At 40.4% G+C, this 25,507-nt stretch overlaps 2 protein-coding genes across 5 annotated transcripts in view; one reads left to right on the top strand and one right to left on the bottom strand.

Moving 5' to 3' along the window:
* Positions 1-3,627, bottom strand: part of CAMSAP2 (calmodulin regulated spectrin associated protein family member 2) — an 87,869-nt gene extending 84,242 nt beyond the window's left edge. Inside the window, exon 1 of the mRNA XM_017832928.1 lies at positions 3,186-3,627. Coding sequence (XP_017688417.1) covers positions 3,186-3,324 — 139 coding nt within the window. The 5' untranslated portion in view covers positions 3,325-3,627. The remainder of the gene's footprint in view (positions 1-3,185) is intronic.
* A 370-nt stretch (positions 3,628-3,997) lies between these two features.
* DDX59 (DEAD-box helicase 59) overlaps positions 3,998-25,507 on the top strand; it is a 23,817-nt gene continuing 2,307 nt past the window's right edge. Inside the window, exons 1-5 of one of the 4 annotated variants that reach the window (XM_017832958.1) lie at positions 3,998-4,058; positions 21,691-22,514; positions 23,660-23,827; positions 24,406-24,495; positions 24,858-25,109. In XM_017832958.1, the coding sequence (XP_017688447.1) occupies positions 21,702-22,514; positions 23,660-23,827; positions 24,406-24,495; positions 24,858-25,109 (1,323 nt within the window). In that variant the 5' untranslated portion in view covers positions 3,998-4,058; positions 21,691-21,701. Of the gene's footprint in view, positions 4,059-20,333; positions 20,401-20,541; positions 20,716-21,690; positions 22,515-23,659; positions 23,828-24,405; positions 24,496-24,857; positions 25,110-25,507 lie in introns of those variants that run through there. The other 3 variants (XM_017832954.1, XM_017832957.1, XM_017832955.1) reach the window with 3 other exon arrangements.

Here is a 25,507-nt window from a genome sequence, read left to right as displayed (position 1 = left end):
CAAACATCTAGATATAAATAATGTTCAAACTGACTAGCAGTCATACTGTGGAATCTCTATAATTAGAGATTTTCAAAAAACAGACTAAACAAACATCTGTCAGGAATGATGTATATTTAGTTCAGCCTGTCTTTAGGATGGTGGATGGACAACAAATTTTCCAGGCAGATTTTCTATGACTATAGTGGAGTGAGAAGGCAAAAATGTCATATTTCAAAATAATGAAATCCAATTCTGTTTTAGGAAAAGGGCACAGAGTATCACAACATCGAGACCTTTTTCAACCTACTCCTACAAAATAGGTCCTTTTATTCTTCTAAGTTGAAGAATATAACTGTATAATGTCTATACAGTTCAACCAGTTCTTTGGAAAGCAGTTTTTCTGTACTGAAATGGTTAACTCTCGGCATTGGAAATCAAGGCTAAAATTAAGTGTTTGCAGATTTAATTTCTAAGGTCAAACATTCCCCCTGTAATACTTCACACTTTTTGTGAATTCCCTCCCCTTTCAGTTACTGCAAGTCCTCTCTCTTAAACAATTTGGTTATTACAAAACATTTAAACTGACATGTCCTAATACTGATACATTGTGTCTGCAGCAAAACACCAAGACACAAAATCTTCCACTCCCTCAAGACTTAAATATGAATTCTGTCTTCAATTAGTGTTCCTTAAAAAATTCTTCATACAAGAAGCCTTCAAAATGACTGTTATTATACTTACTCTCTTAAGACATCTCACTAATAAGACAGCTTGTTTTGACCTGCTTGTGTTATGGGCCAAACTCTATACTTGTAGCTTCACCAAGAACAATAGCAATAAACAATTTGTCTCTCTGGTTTTGCTCATGGGTATCAATCAAACACCAAAAGTCACTGGTAAGTGCTAATAAACTACCTATTTCAAAGTCTTCTTTCACATCATGTAGCCAAGCTGTAGCCACAATTTTGATTGTATTAAAATATGTTTTTAAAATATGCACGTGAAAGATGTGCCCTGAAAGATGTGCCCATTTGATACATAAAGATTTAGATTTCTTCAATGGATACGTGATTGTAACAACTTATGCTTTTCATTACTCAAAGCTAATGGCACTACTTTGTTTCAGAAAGGGTAGAGGAAAAAACCTTCATTTCCCCTGCCCACTTAAGGAACTCCAACATTTTAGGGATAAAAAAAGAAATAAAATGTGGCATCTATAAACACAATAATCTTCCTTTGTATTTCCCTTGTACAAATGTATATAGTAATAGGTAAAAGACATGATTGAGGTTGTGATCTACTCCCAAGAACTAAAATAATTTAGCAAACCCAAACTTCCTTCCTTCTTGGAAAAGGTGAAGGTCAGTTCTTCTATTTCACTCCAAGTATAAAGGAAGTGTTTGTACTGCAGACATGCAAATCCTGTATACTGTTTTTCCCTACATCAGCCACAAACTCTTCTTTGAGGTTTCTAGTTATACTAACCCCAGTAGAAGATCTGAGAGGAGAAACACTACAATTGTGTATGTTTACCTCTCTTCCTACTATTACATTACTGCAGTATTTAGAAAGCAGATGGAGCAATTATCTCCTCTAATCATGTTTCCATTTGTGCATCTCAGAACAACCCCAATAATGAAGAGAAAGAATAAAGGAATTTGTTTTGGATCACACTTTTTACTGCAAGTGGCTTTACACATCCAACAGAAACTCAACCCGTACAAACTAAGCCATTTCAACCATAGGTTGAGAATCTGCCAAACTCCAATAGAAAAAGGTTTTCTGGTTAGAATGCTGGGTTATGTAATTGCACAAGCATTGTACACTCAGAATCCCATGAGTAGAGCCAAAAGAACCAAGCTACCTGAAAATATAATGATCTCTGAAAATGTTGAATTAAGTACTTCCAAGAATTTCTACTACTATTTTACCTCTCACGTCTACATAGCTAATAAAGCCATATATAAAAACATTACATACTTGCCCAGATTTCCCAAAGAAAAGTAAGCAGAGTTTATTGACAAATCCTTATATGGAAACAGTATTTTGATCTTTTTTTCTTTCTAAAGTGATGAACATGCACTTTATTTCAGTAAGTGCTCCTGCACTTACTTCACTAGATTCAAGTACTTTAAAAGTGGCTTTTTGGAAGCACCACATCACGTCAAATATCACCAGTTCCCAGAGGCATCATAAAGGTATGCCTTTAACCCTGTCCAAACACATAACAAAGCCCTGGCTCTAAACATAAAAGGTGCAAAATTCCAGAAGGAGAAATCTTTTCCTGTTATTCTACAAAAAAATAGGGGTAAAAATATTGACTGTTAATATCTAACTCACCTTTCAAAAAAACCCCACTATTTTTAATCCACAGAAAATTCAGTGATTCATATACTACAGGTATACAAAAAAAAACATCCAAAAAAAAGGCAGCAAAAAAAGCAGCTTGACAAATTTTCAAAATGCTTCCCTTAGAAGACCTCTGCAAGTCTGGTATTCCTCAGGGCCCAACAGTATTTCAGGCACAGAATAATAGGTCTGGTATTCCTCAAGGCCCAGGTTTTCAAAGACAGAGCACTGATGCCTTTTGGAGGCAATACAATCAATTCCATTTACACTTACAGACAAGGAGAGCCTTCTGTATTGTGCAGGCCAAAACCTGGCATTAAGTGTTCTTTTTCCTGAAACTGTTCTTTTCGGTTAACCACTCAAATGGCTACAGGCTACTGTCACACATGTCAAAACTAACAGCACACATCCATTTCAATTGCTAGCCCACAATTCAGCTCCTAAATGATATTAGGAAAAAATTTCAAGACGACAGACAAACGTGGACTGCTCGTGATTTTTCGCATTCTAGAAGTGTGACACGGGTAATAAATAAAATACCATTTACAGAGTTCGATTCCTCAAATAAGATTGTATTAGCGCCAATATACAAAAAATACTCGCTAATGGAAATAGTGGGACGACTCCAAAAAGACTACGGGTAATTAAAGAAAAACAAAAGAAAACAAACAAACAACCAAAAAAAGGCAAGATGTAAGGGATCTTAATGATATGGGAACAGACCGAAACCATTTCTCACACATCTCCTACCCCCCCCTTCCCAGCTCCTCGGGGAAGGGCTCGCACGTCCTCAGTAGCGAAGCAACCAAGCAGGAACCAGCATCAAAGAAAGGGAAGAAGGAGACGCCACCTACCTGTCCCAAAGGCTTTGGCCACCAGCCAGGCCAGATTACAGGCGATTTTCGCTCGGGAGAAATCATAATGGTCAAAGGGTTTGATGGCAGGAACAATGAAAGTCTTCCTCATCTCCTTGGCGTCTGCGGCATCCCCCATCTTCTCAAAGGACCCCCAGCAATTCGGAACTTACATGGTTGTTCCTCCTCCTCCTCCCGCGGCCGGGAGAGCGGGCTGTAAATACGCCGGCAGCAGCTGAGGGCAGCGCCGGACCCAGCTGTCCGTAAAGGGCTAACGCCGCCTCCCGCCTTCCTCTGCACAGGAATGTAGCCGAGCCCGAGTGTCCTCTTCTTCTTCCTCCTCCTTCTCCTCGCTCTTTGTCTCAATTCACTCACGCCGCCGTACCCCCGCCTCCGAAAAAATGCCCCCGGCGGCCCCGGCCCCGCGTTCCCTGGGGACACCCCGCGGCCAGGGCTGGGAGCCCCGCGCGGCCGCCAGCCCCCCGGCCCGGGGCGGGAGCCGCCGGCAGGGCCCCCGCCGCCGCCGCAGGCCGGGACGCGGCCCTTCCCGGCGCCGGGATGTCAAAACGCCGGGGACCGGCCCCAAAACGCCGCGCAGCCCCACTCCGCTCCGCAAGCGCGCCAGCGGCGCCTGTGCGGGCCGGGAGCAGTGCGGGCTCCCCCGGCGCTGCCCGGCGGCCCCGGTGCCCCCCGGCCCCGGCCCCGTTCCCGCCTGGCGCTGCCGCTGCGGCTCCACACCCGCGGCTGCCGCACTGGACGGGCGGAGCGCGGCTGCGCATGTGCCGCCACCGCCTCCCCGGCCGGGCGGGGCGGGCCCGGGGCCGCCCCCAGCCCACGGGGGCTCCGGCGCCGCGGCAGGCGGGGGCGCGCGAGGTGGGTCTGGCCTCGGGTGGGGCGGCCGCGGGAGCGCGGGCAGGCTCAGACTCGGGCTTAGGCTCGGCCCTGCCCGGCCTTACCCCGGCGGCGGCGGCGGCGGCGGGAGAGGGCGGAGTGTTTCCCGCGGTCAGGGGGCGCCGGCGGTGCCCGGCGGTGGGAAAGGGCGGTGTCCCTGGGCCGCTCCGGCGTCGCCGCTCTCCACGGCGGGGCCGGACGGGCCCTCGGCGGTGGCGTCGGACAGGATCGGATCAGCCCCGGCGTGTCCTGGGTGTGAGGGGGCTGAGGAGCCGCCCGGCTGCGGGGGAGCCCCGGCGGACCGAGTGGCGGTGGCCGGAGCACAGAGCGCTGCCGGGGAGGCGGGCTCAGCATCCCCCCCCTGGGCGTTCGTCCCTCCTATTTTAAATCGCGTCTATAAATAACTTTAAAAATGCTCGGGTAGAAAAATGACAAAGCCTTAAAATGGTTCAGGGCTTGGTCACGTAATCACTGTAATAGCAGGCAGGAGTAGCGATTTGCCCTAGAGACCATCTGCTGTCGTGCCCACAAGTAGCTGGGCTGTTGTTGGAAGTACAGAATCACCTTAACAGGGGCCGCGTGGAGAGAAGTATTAGTCACGGCAGGAGCAGTAACTGGGTGATTACTGACTCAAACAGAACTGGATGGGTTGGCTTTGAAGTGCAGGTCTGAGGGTGCGGCCGTGTTGGTGAGGGAAGGCTGGCGGGAGGCGCTGCATCCCTCGGCACGGGCACTGTGTCACCGGGTGACCGGAGCGCCAGCGGGTGGTACATCTCCGAGTTTTGGAAACAAATAGTTACTGTAGGTTATTGTGTATATAGTTATTGTATATACTGTATATACAATATGTATATATTGTTTGTATAGGCTGGTGCAGTGTCGAAGTGTGCCCTCCTTCCCCGCCAGCCTCGGTGCTCTAGCAGCTCTGTGGTGAGCCAGTTCAAGAAGCTGATCTGGCCAGAAATTAATAATTTCTTTTTGTACTTTTTTTTTTCCCCCTTTAATCTGGTTGAGCTTTCTTGAATCGCTTAAGGACCACTCCTGATTTACAGTAATTATTAGCTGACTTGCCCTCCTTCCCTTATGGTAATTCAGTGAGTGTTTTCCCAACCTCTTGTAGTGGAGGGCAGCGGCCTGAGGTTGGTTGATTTTGAGGTTTTCTGTTGCTCCCCTGAGTCTGGAAAAGAATATTTAGACACAGTCTTAGCATGACATTGTAAGGTCTCAAATAATATTCTGGCCAGACTGTTATTTCTTCACGTTTCAATTGAACTGTGAATTGATCTGGACAGAGATTCTTCCATTGCTGTGTAGCTATGTGTGCTTCTAGCACTTCATGTGCACAGTGAGACAAACATCATGAATATGAAGCAAGATTTACTGACATGTATCTATATTTATTAGTAATGAGTAAATGAAAGGGTTGTGGAGGTCAACATTTGAAGAAATTATTGCCGAGTATCTCGCCATATGCTCTCTGGGATGGGATTCCCAAACTGTCATGCATACCACTCATAAGTGCTACATAGCGAGCTACAAAACTAGGAGCTGCTGTGGGCAGTATTCAGCAGAAGGGAGGGGAGGAGGAAAGTTGAGAAATCCTTGCTTTAGCAGGCGTAAGACTGAAATTCCCAGATCCTCTGCAGCAGAAATAGTAATAACAATAGCAAATTAACATACAGGTGTGACTTTCTCTATTCAGAAAGTACATGCTTAGCTTTCAACAACTAAAGTAAGAGCTACATTTGCACATTTTCCTGAATTATTTTTTACACATACTTTGGAAGTATATTAGAAATTTAATGTTATTTTGACTACTTTTTTATACTGCCACTAGAAAACTTTATTAATTCTTCCTGCATATTTAACAACAAACATCTGAAATTTATAAGCTTTAAACCCTCAAATGATTAGAGCTATGGAAAAAAAAATATACTCCAGATCCCAACTAGTTTGTTTCTTGTATGACTAAGAAAATGCCTAAAAATTAGATCAACATACAGGAAAACATGCTTAGGAAAACTATAAGGCTATTATTTAGTTGTGATGGAGATAGGATCCACTTTAAGAGATCAAAAGATTACAAACTAGTCCCTATAAAATTATATGAAACTTGCAGAAACAGATTTCTAAAAGAAATGTGGCATAATCCAAATAAGAAATCATCAGTTATATTTAAAGTACTCTTGTATTTATAATCTGTTCCTATGCACTTGCAAAACATCACAAATACATATGTACTGTAGTACATATAGTACTATATATACTATATACTATAGTATACATAGTACTGGGACTAGTGAGGCTTACCTGAAGCAAAGTCTGATCTTCAAAAATTCTCGCAGTCATGAGTCCCTTCTCAGTTAAAAAAAGGAAAAAGTGAATACTGTTTCAGAGAATGCATCTCAGAAATGGCAATAGGTACAATTATGGGTAGGTACGTATATAGACATTGCTACAGTCTAATCTAAAATGCAGACATTGTTGTGGGTGCAGCATTTGTGCCAATGAAACCTGTTCAGAGTCACAAAACAAAATCTAAAAATGCTGTCTTGTGGTAACTGCAATCAAAGTGGCTTTTCATTTGCTTAGTGCTCTTAGAAGTGAATGCATGAATATAAAATCTAATAAGTGAAAAAGAAGACATCACCACTAGCTTCTGGAGTTCTTGTGCCAGTTCTTCTACTTTTGCAGACATGCCAAAGTGTCATCTTGCTTATTGCATTATCAAAGATATCAACAGCCAACATGGAAAATTATTAAAATTTGCTCTAATTGCTCAGGGTAAATAAACAGGAAAACTGAGTGAGGAGTCATGCCTTTCTGCTCCTGTTTATCCATCTTAAAGTTTAAATAGTGATAATCTTTTCTGTACACAATCTTTCTGCTGCAGAGTATTTAATACTTTAATGTTAATTCCAAGTGGAAAGACAAAGTATTGAGAACTAAAACAATCAGCTCACAGATTTTTTTTTTTTTACCTTATTTCTCACTTCCTTTCCCCTCCCTCTACCCCAAATTAGAAACCCATTTAACTAGTTTTATCCCGTGATTGCATCATAGGCCTGATTCTTCACTGTCATGTGTCTGGTCATCTATGCAGTGGGTGTACCACGCCTGTAGTCAGCATCAGACAACAGGAACAAATATGACCATTAAGTTGTGAATAATGGTGTGGATGGCAGTTGTTGCTAATAGTTATAAGCTTGGGAGATAGCGGAATGAGTCCTGACTAACAATTTCATACAATTTTTTTCACTTGGTTTAGGATTCACTTAGCTTCCGAAGAGGATATGTGTAGAGCAGAAAGCAGTAGACTAAATTCAGGCTAGTGCTAGATAATAAAGTGTTCAAACTGGAATAACATTTCATGTATAGTTTCTACCTTCACAATACTTGATGATAAAGGTAGAGTAAAATGTTTTAAATTAGCAATACCATTACTGTTTTTGCAATGGCACTGTCTGTAGACAGACTCGGTGCTAGTGAACAGCCAGTTTATCAGGCTGCATGTGAAGGGTAGTAAACACATTCCCATTTCAGATTAGCTGGTGCTATTAGGGCAAATCCACAAACACAGCAGCTCACAGCAACTATTCAGTTGGGTAATGCTTCAATGCTCAATGTTGGAAACAGACTTGAAATAACACCGTGGGCATATTGTCTTTAATTGCTGTTATCAAATTTGCCTAATTAAGATGATCCCATCTGTTTGCCTTAGCTTAGAGAATATCAGTCATGATAGAAATGGTTTTGGCTGAGGGGAGGGATACACCCTGTGGTCTGTAACCTCTGGCAAAGAGGCAGCATGTACAACTCAATGTGGTGCTGTCAGACTGTCAACATACGGCCCAAGAACCAGTCACGTCCCAATGTGAACCTTAAGGAACAAGCTTGTTGACTTCAGCAGGTTTATATTGCGTGTGTGAGGTTGAACAGGCAATCTATAAGTCATTCTGTGAGGTTATTCCAGCCTAGAGATGACTTGTGAAATGGAGTTACTGATATTCCAGCCTCTTAAACTTAAGACCTTTTATTAAATATACTTCTTTATAAGCAGTGGTAAAACTGCGAGAGTTAAGAAATTATATTTTTCAATCACAATCCAGCTGGTTGTAAGCAGTCCAGGAGACTCATGGAGTGCGTAGGGGGACAATTTCCTGGTCCAGGTATTAGGTGAACCAGCTAGAAGAGGATTACTAGACCTGGTGCTCACCAATGCAGAGGAGCTCATTAGAGAGGTTAAGATTGGTGGCAGCCTGGGTAGCGACCACTCCCTGGTGAAGTTTGTGATCTCAAGGAGCATAAGCCTGGTGAGGAGCTAAGTCAGGACCCTGAACTTTGAAAGAATGAACTTCCAGTTGTTTAAGGAGTTGGTGAATGAGATCCCCTGGGAAACTGTCCTTAGGGACAAAGGAGCTGACCAGAACTGGCAGCTCTTCAAAGCTCTTTTTCTTACAGCTAGATGACCTTTAAGGTCCCGTCCGACCAAGGCCATTCTATGATAATCAAGTGAGTGATTGTTTGAATTATTAAACTTCTTTGGCATTATTACTGACATGCATGTATGTAGTTTCTGCAAGCTAGGAATTTTCTCAGAGCATGATTTTGGAAGGGAGTATGTTCTTCCTGTTTCAGGATGATACAAAAGTACCAGAACAGTTACATAATTACTGTCTTTCAGATTGTTCTAATAATTTGTAATCAGAAAGTGCTGAGGCATTTAAAAGGGAATAAAACAGCTTAACAACTTTACAGATTCTAGTAGAGTCATGAGTCAAAGGGAAAATAAAGGTTTGTCTGACATTTTACTTGAATTGTCAGTGATTTTCGATACAGTTAAAAAAGGAAAAAGGTGGAGTGATACCTACTTTAACTCATTTACTGCTACTGAAATCTGCACAACCAGAAACTTCCCGATGTGAGTCAAATGCGGTACCTAACTGTCACTTCTCTTAATACTTGGATGCTACTGGTTTCATTTCCTCAGCTTGGCTTTGGCCTAATGTAGCTCTGTGAAGGTGGTGAGGGGGTGGGAATCTACATCTTCCCTCCCAATTCTGCTGGGTCACCAATCAGACAATAGATCTGTGGTCTGTGAGAGGCAAAACCTCTCATCCCCCTCAACGCTCAGGACTGGTTGATTTGTTTTGTCTTTTTCTCTGGTTACTTTGGTGCCTTCTTTCCTCAGATTTTTAAATTTACTTTTAATTTTTTTAATCTGGTTTTCACATTGGCTACTTTTGTGTTCTTCCCATCTCCTGGAATTGCTCTTGTTCTAGGAGATTTTAGATGAGCTTTCTTCCCACATGTGCTGTGCTATACTCTGTAATTCCAAGGCTTTCTCCTTCTTGACGCTCCGCTGTTGCCAGGTTGTCTGTGAAGAAAACAAATACCCTGCTATAACTGATATGTTTTATTATAAACTTTGTACAAAACTAAACCACCATATTTATTACCATTATGGTAGTTGTCAGATAATGCTTTATCTGCAGCCAACTTCAGAGGAAAATGGACATGACTTTAGTTTTCAAACTGTGCATTCACGTATAAGAAGTTTAAATCAGTTACTAGGGCTTTTTCACTGAGTCTGACTGAGAGTCAGTACAAAATTGTGCACTTTTTCATGCTCTGACTGGCTTTTTTTATGCGGCTTCTACATGTGAAGAAAGATCTGAACATTCATAAAAGCTCATTTGTTTTGAGCATATACATGGTTTATTAGCAGAGCATGAATAGACTTCAGTTTCCCATGTTTTGGCCCTGTTTCCAGTTTTCACTGAAGCTCATGTGTGTCTGAATGAGACCAGGGGTAAACACTGTGTTTGAACACTGCATTTCTGGTATCATTTCATTGCAGTGAAATTTTTTTTTTGGAAGGCGTGGTAGTGAATATGTATGAGGAGGAGTGAACAAGGGAATAGAACAGCAAACTGCCCAATGACAGTGGGGGTTTTTATATATGTCTTCTTTGAAACATCATGCTCCAAAATGTCACTGGTTTTTTAAGCAGTTTCCATTTCCCTTAAATTACTGAGAAATTGTAAGTTTTTGAGGAATTTTTTTATTTCTTTAGGGAGCAGGTGTACATAGCTGGTAACTTTAAAAAATAGGTGTTGAAAGCGTATATTAAAGATTTTTATTTTAACCATTTATACAGTTATCCTTGAGGATGTTGGAGATTTCGATTATGGTAAGGTCATCACAACCTGAGTGTATAGAACTGTGTTACATTTAATTATCTTTCAGCATAACTTAATTTATGTTCAAGATAGAAAAATGTATGAGATGTTTAAGCTGTGTATAGAACAATTTGATTTAAATACTCCCCAATTTCAATATATATTAGAAACATGGAAAGAGCAACAATTATTTTAATAGTTGCCTTAAACCAAATGTGTGTTTGTGTGTATGTGTATATATTTGGCTCCAAGAAGGATTTTTTTTTAAGTTTAGGTTAATCCTATGTGTTGTTCCCTTTTGAAATTACTGGTGCTACAGACATAATTAAATGTAGGTGTATATATAATTGGGTTTCTGGATTAAAGGTGTCATGCAGTTTATTTGTATTTGAAGAAAAAAGCCTGGGTGATTTCTTTTTTCTAGAAAGTTTCAAAAGAGAAATTAACTACAAAAGGTTGATAAGTCTCTCTGGTTATTTTGTCTTCATATGGTATTCATGCTCTATAATATACATGGCTCTGTTAATGCACAGTGTTATCTCTGCTGTCCCACCTGGGCAGGGAGCAGCCATGGTTCCACTTGTTGGCACAAAGAGTAGAAATGTCCAAATTGATTGATTACGTTGCTCTGATTTCATTATTTAAGAGAGTCCAGTGCCACAGAAATATCCTCAGTGCTGCTAGAGAGCAGGTTTCCTGTGTATCGACAGAAGATTAAGAGCCATCTGAATGGAGATGCTCTGTGCATCTGCTGGCTCTTTCAATGATTAAAGAAAGACATGTCATGCTTCCCAGGGCCAACACCCTCTTGTAACCACTGCCTCCCTTTGTGGCTCCTTGCAGAGCAGACAGTGTCAGTAATGCAGAAGCCTTTTGGCTACTTTGCCTTTTTGCTCCATGTTCCACTGATGTAGTAGGAGCTCTTTGTTCTTGCTTGTCTCTTCTCTGGCTACCTGTGTGTGCTCTATTTTTCAAGTATTTACCTTGGTAATGTCAAGGGGAACTGTTCCCCTGCAGCTTTAGTTTACTCTGGAGCTGAGCAGAATGAGAATCTGAGTATGATGACTTGCTCCAGTTCATGCAAACTCCTCAAGAATGGTAATATCCTTATATACCCAGCATGTTAGCTGAATTGCAAATAATCTCAGGGAACTGTGGTTTCATAGAATTACTTAATTTTAATTTGTCTTGAACCGCGAGGTAAGTATAAATATTCTGGGGAATAAGGTGCTCTAGGAGGGAAACCCCAAGATAGCCAAGAAAATGAGCAGAAACCTTTTTAAGCTACTCTGTCTCATGTTGTTTTCTGTCCTGTTCCTTCTAGTGTTTCTTTGGACATTATTTCACCATGTATATTCAGAACAGTTTATAATTTATTGATATTGATAATATTTATATGTTTTTATTATCTCCTATAGTTTTAAATTGCTGGGAGATTTATTCCTTATACTTGTAAGCCTAAGCCACCACCTTTGTCCACTTGGGAAACTATCATAGCCTTCTTGTTTTGTGACACCAGGCTATTACCTGACAGAGAGCTTCCTCAGCTTGGGCTGCAACCTGTTTTGTGCCTGAAATCTAATTTCTATATATCTTGCTAGTTGCCACAGGAAAGAATATTGCTTTGGCCAGGAACTGTACAAAATGACCTTCTCCTAGTGGGTCATGAGCCAAAAAAGAAACGGGTAAATTGAAATTGGACTTTTGCATGACTCAAAGCTCTAAATCATTTGTTTAAAAACAAAACAAACCCAAACTGACATAATTTCACATGAAATTCTAGGCTTATATTTTGTGAGAACAGTGTGTTGAAGTCAGTCTTTTTCACAATCTGGCCTTACACTCAGGTCAGCTGAGTTGTATTAAGAATTAGCATAGATTTATTCCACTGAATTGTTTGGCAGATAGAATCCCATGAGTGCTTCATATGAATTTCATACAGTCTTCCTTAAAAAGAAAATACACATCCCTGAAAGCTTGACCATACAGCACAAAGTTTCCTTTCACGCTGCAATACTTCAGACTTATTTAATACCCAAGAGTTAGAAAACATATAATGATCTGGGGTGCAAACTTGCTAACCAGAGGTTTTCTTGCAATAAAGCAACTAAAAAATACATGAAGTGATAAACTGTTTATTTAGTGTAAATTGAATTTATACCAAAATGTGAAAATGTATTTTAAAACTTCTAATCTAAATTCTTTTGAAGTGAGTATTATCATGATGGATTTTTTTGCAGCCAAGTTACAGATCCCAGAAAAATAAGGTTTGCATGGAAAGTTCTTGGCAGATCTCTCTTGGAACAGCACAAACAACATGACTTAACAAGGAGGCATTCATTATTTCTGCTTGTTTCCCTGTGTTCTTATAGTCACCAGCTGTAAGGTTACTGGCATCTTTGAATCTTCCTAATAAACAGCATGGGGAGCAGTCATTCAAGAGTGGTAGTGAGAGATATGTTGCATTTTTGAGGCTTGCTTTTGTTTTTTAATAGCTATTGTGCTTTATCAAGCTGAGCTAATGCATTGTCTGCATGTTCTCACAGCAAACAAAGTTTAGAAAAGTAACTAAATTTCAGAAGGACAAATCTGTTGGTTTAACTTTAGGGGTCTGTGAGCCTTAAGCATGCAATTAAAAGAAGTGTTTTGCCTTTGGAAATGAAAACCATCTGGTATACTTTTCTATTAAAAAAAGTCATGGATAAATGGCCTACATGTTGACCATGTATTTATATTGAATTACAATCCTTTTGGAAACAATTTTAATTGCAGGTGTAACTTGTTTTGGTAAACTAAGTCCCAAAACAAACAAACTGGTATCCTCTGTTTTGCTTAGCAGTCATGTACAGTGCCTTTTTTTAGCACGTGACAAAGTTCTGTGCTAGTGAAGTCAGTGCCAACTACAACCCAGGTCTGTGAAATTAATATCGGAGACCTGCAGGATGAGCCTGTAGGAGAAAATATCCACAAGGTGTATTTTTTTATTTACACTATTAAGACTGCAATGAATGCTCAAAGAGTGACCTTTGAGAACTTAAAAAATCTGTAGGCTGGAGCCCAACAGAAACAGTCACTGAGAGCAGTGGTAAAGGCTGACCTCAAGGAATCCTGGAGCTGTGTAGCCACCGAGCCCACCACTGGTAGAAAGTGCAGGAGCTTTCTGGGGGCATCCTCTGCTTGGTAAAGGCTGCCCGTGCCCTCCAAAGGCAAGTCACAGCTGGCAGTCACTGGTAGCAGGGACACCCTGAACTTGGCATCTGCTCTGGCAGCAGTGAGTTGACTTTTTGTAGGTGAAGTTACACCCTTTCCACACCCTTCCTTTAATAATTTTTGTGTGAGGGATTCAACTAGGACAATTTTAAGATTTCATGCAAATACAGAAGGGGGACCAAATCTAATGTGAGGAAGCATGAAGGTTAAACCTAATGGTTAATATTGGAATAAATTTTAACAAGACAACTGATAAAAAGTCTAGTTTGTAGCAGCTCTCTTGCATGTTTTCCAGGCCTTTCTTACAGTAGTTTCTGCTGTCAAAACTAGCAGTGCTGACAGAAGCTTTCCTGGTGGAAAGGGAAATTTATTATCCATTTACTCAAAGGGCTTATGATATAAATTTTTCCTTCAATCTGTCACATTAGTGGATTATAACTCTTCTTCTTTCACCTCTCTCCCTGTAATATGAATGCAATGTACCTGTTATATTTATTATACTTGCTGATTAATTAGAAAGGTCTTAATCTCTTAAAAAGTGATACAATTTGAAAGAGAGCTTATTGATGGGCAGGTGGCAATACACATTGGACACTGGTCATCTGGCAAGCTGGAACCTGATGGTTCCTGTTGTCTCTTGTGGAATTTCTGTTTTTCCTCTCCCATCCTTTTGTCTGAGACCCCAAAGTAGGGGGGGAAAGGGTTTAATTTCAGTAAGTGCATGTTGTGTGAGTGTTATCTTACTTTTAGAATAGATACCAATCTCTCTTGCCTCCAAACAGCCTTATTAACTGGAACACAAATCAAAGTGGCAAACTGGTAAGCAGCTTTCCAAATACAATGTTTTATACCCTCTCAGAAAGAAAATGAGATTAACATGAAAGGAGAGAATTTTTAATTTTTAATTCTTAATTCTAATTATGTTATATTTCAAGATCATTTAATCCTGTTAATTTCCACCTGAATTCTCTGGGTTACAGTTTGCTGCTTACTGAAGTCTCTGGAATTTGTCAATTGTCTTTGCAATCTTTTGATCAAATTCTTGTTCTCTAAGTCTCAGACACCCGACAGAGATATGTAAGTTTGAATATGTTTAAATGGTTGTCATACCCTAAAATCATTCCTTTTAACTGCAAAGAGCTGGTCTGTATCTTGCACAAAGAAGTTGGTAACTGTATTCACTGTAGTTTTTATAGCTGTGCTAAGAGTATGATGATATTGAATTAGGGAGTCCATCAGTTTTCAAAGTAAATATTATATGCAGTATTTGAGCATAAAATCACATACATTAATTATGTTCATAATTTTTTCATGAATTGCCCTATACAGTTATTTCCCTATGGACTAGTGGCATTTAATGCTGGAGCTTCAGGGCAGGACTGCTGTTGTTTGCTTGTTGGGGTGTTTTTTGGAGTTCTTTTTTAAACCAATTCAGTCATATGCTTTAAAAATTCAGATTTAATTAGATTATTTTTTTAAATTCTGATTTTACCACAGATTTCTGCAGAGACTAATATTGACCAATGTTTCCTTAGAATGTGGCTCTTCAAACAATTAAGCAAAATTAGAAAAACTGGGCCTCAGAATAAGTATACTGTGTGCAATAGCTGTACTAAAGCAGGCCATTTTGTATGAATATTAGCAAAATTGACTAGTTAATGGTTAGCCACCATTATTTGGTTTTAGATTATCTGGATTTTTCCTGTGTGGTTCCTTTAAAGCTGTAATTCAGAAACCAGTGGTGTCATTGACTCACTAGTTCCTTCAATCAACTATTCATTAAATATGCTTTGGGTTAGAGCTGCAGTTGACTACCTACCTAAAAATATGCTGAGTGGCTTCAAAATCCCCAAACATTGAAGAAACAGAAAAATATTTTGTTTCATAGCATCAGATGGAGCAGACATGGACCAATCCCCACATAAACATGCTTGGACTTCCATGCCTTCTGAATGGAAAGACATTCCCCCTCACTTTCACTCAAGCAGTGGATGTGTTGTTAACTCCAATAACATGTATTGTGGCACACTTAAAAAAACCTAAACGAACCCAGAGAATAATTTTTTTATTCTTTAATTGACATCTTCATAAACTTAATGCTCTTCATCCATTATAAGGTTATAAAACAGCACTAAAGCTCTGTAATTCCTTGCTGTAGAATAATGTTACACAGGATATGTGTTGAGATATTTAAAATAATTAATAGCATAAAGAAAACCCAAAGCTATTCCTCTTGATGTGATTTTAGACATGTTTTAATTGTCAGATCTGTCACTCCTGGCACTTGCCACTTGAGGGAGTGCTGCACGAAGTGCTGATTGGACTCAAATTAGAGTCCATTCTCAGTAGTTTTGCATACACTGGGAGCTCACTCCAAGTGGAAAAATCAGACATCACATGAGGATATTTTGGCTACAAAAGGAAAATTAAAATGCTGTGTACTAAAATGTTTTGGACAGTTACCCTTTGGGATGTACTTATGTGCCAATCAAATCCCTGTGTGGAACTCAAGAAGACCTTTCCTGCCAGATTGGTGGAGAGGTGCCTGGAGGTTGTATTCTGGTACAGGTTTGAATTGATGGGGTCACTCTGGGCAGTGTTGCTGTGGAGAGCTGAGGTGTGTGGTACAGTCAGGCAGCTCTTGGAAATGCTTGGGACACTCTCTCGGAATTAGTATGCAGAATGCCTGTTTCTTATGGATTTAGTGTGCCTGCGAGTAGAGGGATTTGAGCCTCCTGCTTTAATCCAGTTTTATTTTACTGAATTATTTATTATTTGGAAGTGATGGGAAAGGTTGGTTCATGCTTCTAAAGAATGGCTATTAGATGTTACAGGGCAAAGCACTTGATTTTAAACTGAGGGCAGGAATCCAGTTGCCACGTTTGGTTTCTGTATATTTAATATAGAAACCATGAGTGAATATAGAAAAATATTCTTGATATCATTTAAAATAGACCAAAAAGTGGGATACTTAACTATTAATAATTTTCGCTTGAGTTATTGTTTTCATTATTTCTTTTGACTTTTAATTAATAGTTGTTATCTTTAATATTCTAATAAAAATTTGCATAGCGTTGAAATAATCTGTGGCTATATATTTATGTAGTAAATCTGTGTCACAATATATGTCCTTTTGTACATGTGGGGTTGTGTGTGTTACATTTCTGTAGCTCCTAATATTTACTTTAGAATTTACTGTGAAGAGACGTGTTAATTATATAAGGACTATATTTGTGCAGGGGTTTCTAATAACAGTACGTGATACTTTCCTGGGCAGCTATTGTACTAGAACACGTGCAGCGTAGGCAAGATGAGAATATTGTACATTCTTGGTGTTTTACCAACTCAATTAAATAACAATGTGATCATACAAAATACAAACGCTACCTTGCTGCCCTGGAGACCTTAAGATTTTCCATTATGACACTCCCAGATAAATTGTCCAGAATGTACAAAAGTTACTGTCTATAATTATTAATGCTATCTCGTATTGGCCTTTTTAGCCACCAATGCGCCTGGGACAAATGTGGGTAGAGCCCTTCCCAAATCTTCGTTCGCGAAGCCCAGCCATGACTGACTGACTGACTGATGATAATTATTAATGGTTTTCTAACAGGATGTAGCCCCACCTTTATTCAGTCAATGCTTGAACTAACTAGTGTTTAGAAGGAAGAATACCAAGACAGAGCCTTTGTAGCATATCTGAGAGCATCTTGTCTGGGACATTTTGTGAACTCTGAAGGTTACAAAAATTGGAATTCAGAAATCTTATTAAAATGTCATTCACCTCAGATCTGATTAGCAGCATCAAGAGCTGAGAGGATGGGAATTAAATTCACCAAGGCTATCTCTTACTCTTACATATTTCATCATTCTGAAAAAAATGGGTAAGTAACTGAAATAGAACATTTATGCTTTATTCCAGGAAAAAAAAAATTATTTAGTGAGCTCACAAAGTACAGTATCTGTTCCAGAAGAGGTTTTGTTACATCTATACTGATTATCTTCTCCCTGTAAATAAAGAATAACCTACTGCATTCTGTGGAAGCTTGCGCTCCTTTTCAGTTGTGAGCACTTATTATAAAGCATGTTACAATTTTTGTTGGAAGAATGAACGATCAGCTGTCCATCCTTTATGAGCCACTCAAGGTACAGGAGATCTACTGTTACCTGTTCCTCAGTCATCTCTTTTTCAGATCGAGTTTACATAGTTGTCTCTTGCATGGAAGCCCTTTCATGCCTCTTAATACCCATAGAGTCCTTTCCTAAAACTTAATTTCAAGCAATACTGTAGTCCTTCTCAGGGACTGAGTGATGGGGAATTACAAGGAGCATCCATATAGGTGGATACAGTATATGCAGTAATGTTCTATATACCTTTCCCAGTGTTTCCTGCCAAATGACTTTGTTTTTTTCTGACTGCTGTTATACACTAAAAAAAAAAAAACAGAAAAAGCTGATACATATGGGATATTTGCATTTTGGTGTATGAACTCCATAGAGTATGAAGCATCTCATATCATATTGAATATTGTTGAAATACTGGTCTTTGTTTAGCAAATGATGTTTTGAATTCCAGGAAATGACCTTGTAAAAATGGAAGTAAGAAAAGGAAATTCACTTATGTTAGGGAGGGAAAATGAAGAAAAGAAAGTCAGTGCAAACAAAAGGGAATGACAGAGGCTGAATCAGAGAAAGGTGGGGATTTTAACAGGAATGTATGCAGTATGGGTGAAAGGTGCCCAATAGTTTTTCGGTCTACAAATGCCCACTTAATCTTTCCAGAAGTTCAATAGTCTCTTCCAATTCTACCAGTTAATTAATAATCCCAGAGAGACCAAACCCCCTTTATTTGCACTAACTTTGTATTGCTACTGTGGTAGCAATCCAATACAGAGATTTCCAGGATACTTTAAGATAGACCATGTTTCACGTGTGACTGGACTTGAATATTATAGAACGCTAAAGACGGCTGTTTGAAAGCCCCCAGCTTTGTGCCTGTGTTTTAACCCCCGTCCTGCTGGCTCCCTGACTGTCCCTCTGGACTGCTATTAAACAGTGCTTCCAAAGGGGCTGTTAGGATTTATGGATTTTCTCTTTAGTCGGAAATGGTGATGGTTGTAGTCACCAACAAAAGTAATGAAGCAGAAATGGAACTCTGCGTCAATGGGGATGCTTTCAGGCTAATGGGATCAATGTTGGAGGAGAGGGAGGGAGGTAAGATAAAATCTGGTTTAGGGTATCTAGAGTGCCTGGGAGTACATCAACCCAGAGAACTCCCAGCAGGATATCTTTGCCATGCACCAAATCATTTATGGTCATAGGGTATTCTTTTACTTTAGGAATACTCTGGTCTTGCTGCATGTGCTCAAAACCAGGGCCTGTACAGACACAGCGACATCACCTATGACAGGTCTTGGTGTTGGAAGGGAGTACCTGGGACAGGTTGACTGACCTCCCTGTGGTGACATGAGCCCTTGAAAAGTGAGGGAGTGGAAGTGGCTACCCTGTTCACAATGGCCGAGCAGATAAGCCATCAGCCTTTCTGAGTGGACACACATCCAAGTCCTCCTACTCTCTTCCAGGAACTTGGGTTTGCCTGGGGCAGTGGTCACACCCGGGCTGTCTTGCAAAGGACAGGTTGTCCATCAGTGTGAAAGTGTTTTGTGCCCTGCAGTGAAATGTCATAAATTCTTGTGTTCTCATGCCATGTGAAGTAGTGTAAATATGCTTATTTATTGTTGAAAGTAATAACCTACTCAATTTGCAGTATGTGAACAGCTATCTCACTGTGCCCTTCCAAGCAGGTGGGGCATTTCTCTCCCATACCTTGTGGCTCTGTCATGTGCAGCAGGAATGTTTTCCTCGTGTGCAAATGTGTTTGTCTGTAGCATCTGGCAACTCGGGCTGTAACTGTTGGAGTGCTGGACGTGCCCCCCCTGCAGAGCCAGAGGGGCAGCACCCTGTTGCAAAATGTGGAATATGTAAAATTTTCCTAAGGATGTTCTTTGCTGTTTGATCTTTGTATACTTTCAAGGCTAATCAACAAGAAGGGAGATTTAGTCAGTGAAACAGATAACAGCTAACAAGAAAGCTCTAAGTGATGTCCAGGTGTTAGAAAGACAAATAACTTGTTGGTAGAATTGCCTTGTTAAGGGTTAGGTCTAGGCATGCTCCAGTGATCAAAGACCTAGGGGGAGGTTAGCAAAGCTTGGGAAGAAGGATGTCCTCTGATAGTGGACACAAAGAGTGCAGAATTTACAGGTCACAAGGACGTTTGGCAGTACTCCCATGATAAGGAAGAAACTAATAAAGACAACTCAGCAACTGTGCTGAATCTGCTCCAACCGGTTAAATGGTTAATTCTGGCAGGGGCAAATTGTGACCACCAACTCAGAGACCACTGACCCGAGAAACCCACCTACCCAAAAGAAGAGAAAGACTGGGCATGTGGACTAATTAGCATGAGAAGCGAGGGAATCATAGAATACTAATTAATAGGATAACAATGTAACTTGTAGCAAATGGGCACTAATTCCTTTGTTTGCTAAAATGTTTAAATAGTAAAATGTACTGATAGTTGGTGTGCTCGATTTGTGTAATAACACCGAGCACTCAGGCTTGCGCAACTCTGAAATAACCGATGTCTCTCTCGAGTTACTAATTATTGGGCTTGTTTTACACTGGGTGACGAATCCGGTTTTGGTGGACAAAAACCGCGCCTTCAGACCCCAATCCAAGCCGAGCTTAGCAGCTCCGGGACAGCTTCGGCCCTCCCCGGCCGAGCAGGGAGGCTCTCGGCAGCGGGGAGCCGGGAACGCCGGAGCCGGGAACCCGCCTCTCCCCGCCTCAGCCTGTGGGCGGGAGCGGCCCTGCGCGGCCGCCGCCATTTTGTGCGGGAGGCGGCGCGGCCCCGCGGGCGGCTGGCATCGGTGCGTGAGGCGAGGGGGGCCGGGCCTGGGCCTCGCCTGCAGCGCCGGGGCCCGGGCGCGGGCAGGGCGGCGGGGGCGGCTGGGGGGCAGAAAAGGCTCTGCGCCGCAGTGTTGTCCCGTGGGGTGCGTGGCCGTTGCCGGAGAGCGGGGCTGGGGGAGGCGGCGAGAGGCTGTCCGGGGTTCCCGCGGGTCCCTCCCGAGCAGCCCGTCCGTCAGCCCGGCACTCTGCTTGAGCGCTCCCCTTGCCTGGGAGGCTGCTGAGCTTGCGAAGAGTTTTGTTGTGGAAAATCCTCATTAGGCTCGAAAAATTAAGTGGTGAGATTTGGCTTCTGGTCCGGTAGCGAGGGGGAGCAGCGTTCGCCGGGCCCCCGCGGTCTGCCCGCCGAGCTCTAGGCCGGCCCCGCTGCCTCAGCCGCTGGACGGCTCCGAGTTACACAAACACAGCTGGGTGTAAACACAGAGATAGCTTTGTGGGGTTTTAGAAAACTAATGTAAGAAGAAGTTCTCAGAGACTGGTATACACAGTACCCATTTATTCAGAATAAAATTGGTGGGTTTGTTTACTTTATTTAGTGATTGTACGGTAGCAAACGATTAGTGTGACTATCTGACGCTTTCAGAGTCAACTACTGAAGGTTTCAGAATATAAAAGTTATGGTTCATTATGGACTCTTGATTTGTCTTCCTTGTTTTACAGTAGAGATTTGGCAAATTAATCATGTAGGTCTTTGCTCTTTTTTGGACACCTCGAGCAAACAGATCTGGACTCCAAACATCGCAAAAGTGTGCAACCTTTTAAATTTGAGTGGTCTTTGAAAAGGACAACAAAAGGAGTGGTCTTGAGTGGGTCCTATACTGAATTTGACATATTTTCCAAAATTTATTATTATTTTTTTATTTATAGTTTAGAACAATGCTTGCTTCCATAGTTTTGTCCTAGAAACAACTCTCCAAGGATTTAAATATGACTGACTCTCTAAATAGATAAATTTCCATGCTGTCAAAACCAAAGTTTTTACTCAGCTGCAAAGGTCTAATAGTGAAAACTACCTGTAGATGGATCTCTGTACTGTTCCATGCTTCCACTGTTATTTTGAAATACTACTTGACATTGCATGAACATTGTGATACCAAGATAATTTTTAAATAAGGCAGTTTCTAGATCTTTTCAGGGAGTGAGAGTTCGTTCCTGGGTTTGCAAATATTTGCTGGACTTTTTTTTGTGGTAACAGTATATGTACCTTTCTCAATAGCGCTAGTTTCTAACAACTGTAACCGTTTGCCTTCTAGTGTACTGAAGCATGTTTTTACCAAGATCTGTTAAAGTCAAGAGGACTGCTGATGAGGACAAAAGCTGTACAGCTAAGAAAAATAAACTGTCTTCTGGAGGACCTTTGCTAGAGGACACCACCGAGTTCCAAGACTGTAAGTCAGTTAGAACAGAAACTTCTCCTTCAGTGTGCAGTTTGAATGAAATTGTACAAGAACACACAGAACCTGTAGCTGGAGTCCTTGATGCTGCTAATACAACGTCGGGAAAGGACAGCCAAAATACTGATGAAGACAACCCTTTGGAAGAACCTGTAAAATCCTTCAGCAAATCCCAGCGTTGGGCAGAACCCGGAGAGCCTGTGTGTGTGGTGTGCGGTCGCTATGGAGAGTATATCTGCGATAAAACAGATGAAGATGTTTGTAGTTTGGAATGTAAAGCCAAACACCTTCTACAAACTCAAGCAAAGGAAGAACAGCTGACATCTTATCAACTCACAAACTCTGAAGCAGAAGCTCACCTGCCTCATGCACCTTATTTCTACAAAGATCATTCCTTTATTTTAGGTTTGCGAGATGAGCAGGTTGAGAACCTTAAGCTGCAGCTGGGTATTGCTGTCCAGGGCCAGCAAGTTCCAAGACCTATTGTAGAGTTTGAACACTGTGGTTTTCCTGAAACTTTAAACCATAATTTGAAGAATTCTGGCTATGAAGTCCCAACTCCCATCCAAATGCAAATGATCCCTGTTGGACTAATGGGGCGGGATATTGTGGCTAGTGCAGACACGGGCTCTGGAAAAACAGCAGCCTTCCTACTCCCTGTTATTATGAAGGTTTTGAATGAGGTAATGGAACTTTGTATGTTTTGAGTGTGGTTTGCAACCTTGTCTTTTGGATTCCCAATGTGAAGGAAAATGTGACTGTGGTGATTTTAATTAACATTCAATGATTTATTTTACTTTTGATCAATGGAATGTTGGTTCTTGGGGGTGGGCAGAGTTGCTGATTAATTTTAATGATTTTGAATGATTTTTCACTTTGGTCAGGAGATAAAGCAACTATTAATATTACCAAGTGTAGAGTTGCTCCTTTTTAAGAAAGGTAATTAAATTCTGTGGTACACTTCCTAAATGACTTAAAATAGAAAGTGAAAGTAATTCCAGCCTTCTGCAAGAAGTTGTTCCTCTTATCTTGATATGCCAGAAGGCTGAAAGAGATTTGTTGACGTTTGCATGATTTCAAAGAGTAATTTCTCTTGGAATATATTTGGTTGGCCATCAAATAACTACAGGAATTTGGGGCAATATAATTTCTGAATTCCTCTAGTTACCCAGTCACCCCTTTGATTCTGTGGGAAAAAGCAATTAAGAAAGTTTTTGCTTCATAAGGACATGAATGTATGCCAAGAAGTAATGGCAAATAGTATTGAGTACCTTGTGTGTGGCTCAGTATTGCTTTTTCTTTGGTGGTTTTATTTATAAGAACATATTTGAACATTCTGGACCTGATTCTAGTTGTTGTTTCGCACTGGTTAGATACCTTTTCAAATACATGTATACACTCACAAACGAGTGCATAAACTTCTACAAATGAAGAGAGATTATTTAAGCAACTCTTTTAATCTCTGAAGTACTCTAGCATTAGTTTTAAGAATAAAAGCATTATGTAAGAACATGTAAGAACAGGTGTATTGCAATCCAGTACTTCCTCTGTCTGATTATCATTAAAGTCTGCAAGACAGTTGTATGTTTATAATAATGTGCACAAAATTGGAGTGTCAAGGAATAATACCTCTGTACATGATCTTTCCCGTTCTTCATCTTCAGGGCACTAAAGTTCATGTATATGTCAAGAAATAATTTTATTTTGTTGTTTAAAATAATTTTTGGTTTTAATGTAAAATATTATGTTGGGAGATTTAATTTTGAAAGCTTTTTCTCAAAATAATAGAGCACTCCCATGTTCATTAGATTTTCCCCCCTCTTTCTAGACAGAAACTCCATCTGCCCTTATTTTGGCACCAACAAGGGAGTTGGCAATTCAGATAGAGAGACAAGCTAAGGAACTGATGGCTGGTTTACCAAACATGAGAACAGTTCTCCTGGTAGGAGGTTTGCCGCTGCCTCCACAGCTTCACCGGCTCAAGCAAAGTGTTAAGGTAAGGACTTGGAGTGGGGAGTTAGGTTTTCATGACATTCACACAAAAGAAAAATGTTATTGTTGACATGTATGAGCACACAAGGATGTGTTTTTTCCAAGTCTAAACTACTGAAATGTTTGTTAGCTCTTGAAAATTTTACAGTAATACAATTTTTAAAAACATTTTGACTTCTGATTAAACTTTTTTTGTTTGTTTGTTTTAAAAAGTTTCATGGGTTATATTGCTGCTTTCGAAGACTAAAATATACTATTTTATTAGACAAGGAGTTGTAATTTACAGCAAAAAGTAGTTTGTTTTTCATGCAGATTATATTGCTTGTAATTTAGACACGTTCATTAGAGTTCTAAAAGGTCCATTTCCTTTTGAGCCTCTATAATTTAAGTTATCTTTACAAGTTTTATGACTTATTTGAAGGCAAGTAGTTTCACTAATTATAGCCCTTGTTATCTCTGTGCTGTAACTTCATAGTTTTTCTAGGAAAGTCATCTGTTCTTTCATTGAATTTCTAACTCCTGGGTTATTTTTGTTTGTTTGTTTGTTTGTTTGTTTGTTTGTTTGTTTGTTTGTTTTAATAGGTTATAATAGCAACGCCTGGAAGGCTTCTTGAGATTTTAAAGCAAAGTTCTGTTCAACTGCATGGCATAAAAATTGTAGTGGTGGATGAAGTAAGTTTTTATTTATCAGAGGTGTATTTCCTTGAAGAGCCAGTGTGAGTGGCTGGTCTAACTGATTAAACATACTGTGTTTGTTATAAAGATAAAATACATTTCTTAAGAGAAAATTTTATTTTTTTAATACAATTTGAAATGTATTTGAACAACTCCTCTTCTATGGGCTGTAAAAGACTTAGATACCTGACAGGGTAATACTGTTAGACCAGTGTGAATCATTTGTTTTTAATTTTCTCACCTTTTCTTCTGACTGTAAATACTGCTGCATCAAACACATTATGGTTCTTTTGTCAATTCAAGTTTAGGGTCCTGCTCTTCATGGAAAACTCTGGTACAAATTGATATTTTTCACTTAGGTGGATACCATGTTAAAAATGGGTTTCCAGCAGCAAGTGTTGGATATTTTGGAAGACATCTCACAGGACCATCAAACCATACTGGTGTCAGCCACGATTCCAGTGGGCATTGAACACTTGGCAAATCAGCTTCTGCACAATTTTGTAAGAATAACGATTGGAGAGAAGAATCTGCCATGTTCCAATGTCCGCCAAATTATCTTGTGGGTAGAAGAACCATCTAAAAAGAAAAAGCTGTTTGAAATACTAAATGTAAGTCTAATATTTTTCTCATAAGAACAACTGTTCTTGAGTATAAAAATACTCATGTCTTTACACATCTCTGTCAGGTTCTCATCTTTAGTTCTAATCTGTATGTAGTGAAGAGGTGGAGTGAGGTGAAGCATGTAACTGCATGCACTTCAGCAGTTCTGCAGTGTAAGAGTTTTAAGGGCAGTTTCAGGGATTACTCCACTCCCATCACTCCCATGTATTTTCTATGAGGAAATGGGGGTGATTTTGGATGTTTGACTGAGGTTATCCAAGAGGTAAATAAGAATCTTTTAACTGAATCTCCGAACTTAAAGAAATTTGGAATTACTTGAAAACTTCTGACTTGTAAAAAAATTCATGTGTTGATATAAAATTGGCTTCTGTGTCTACAAGTCATT

This window comes from Lepidothrix coronata, unplaced genomic scaffold (assembly GCF_001604755.1).
Source record: "Lepidothrix coronata isolate B3197 unplaced genomic scaffold, Lepidothrix_coronata-1.0 Scaffold209, whole genome shotgun sequence".
In the NCBI taxonomy this organism is placed as follows: Eukaryota; Metazoa; Chordata; class Aves; order Passeriformes; family Pipridae; genus Lepidothrix; species Lepidothrix coronata.
Note: the sequence above shows the minus strand (reverse complement) of the source record. Positions and strands in the feature narration are given on the sequence as shown.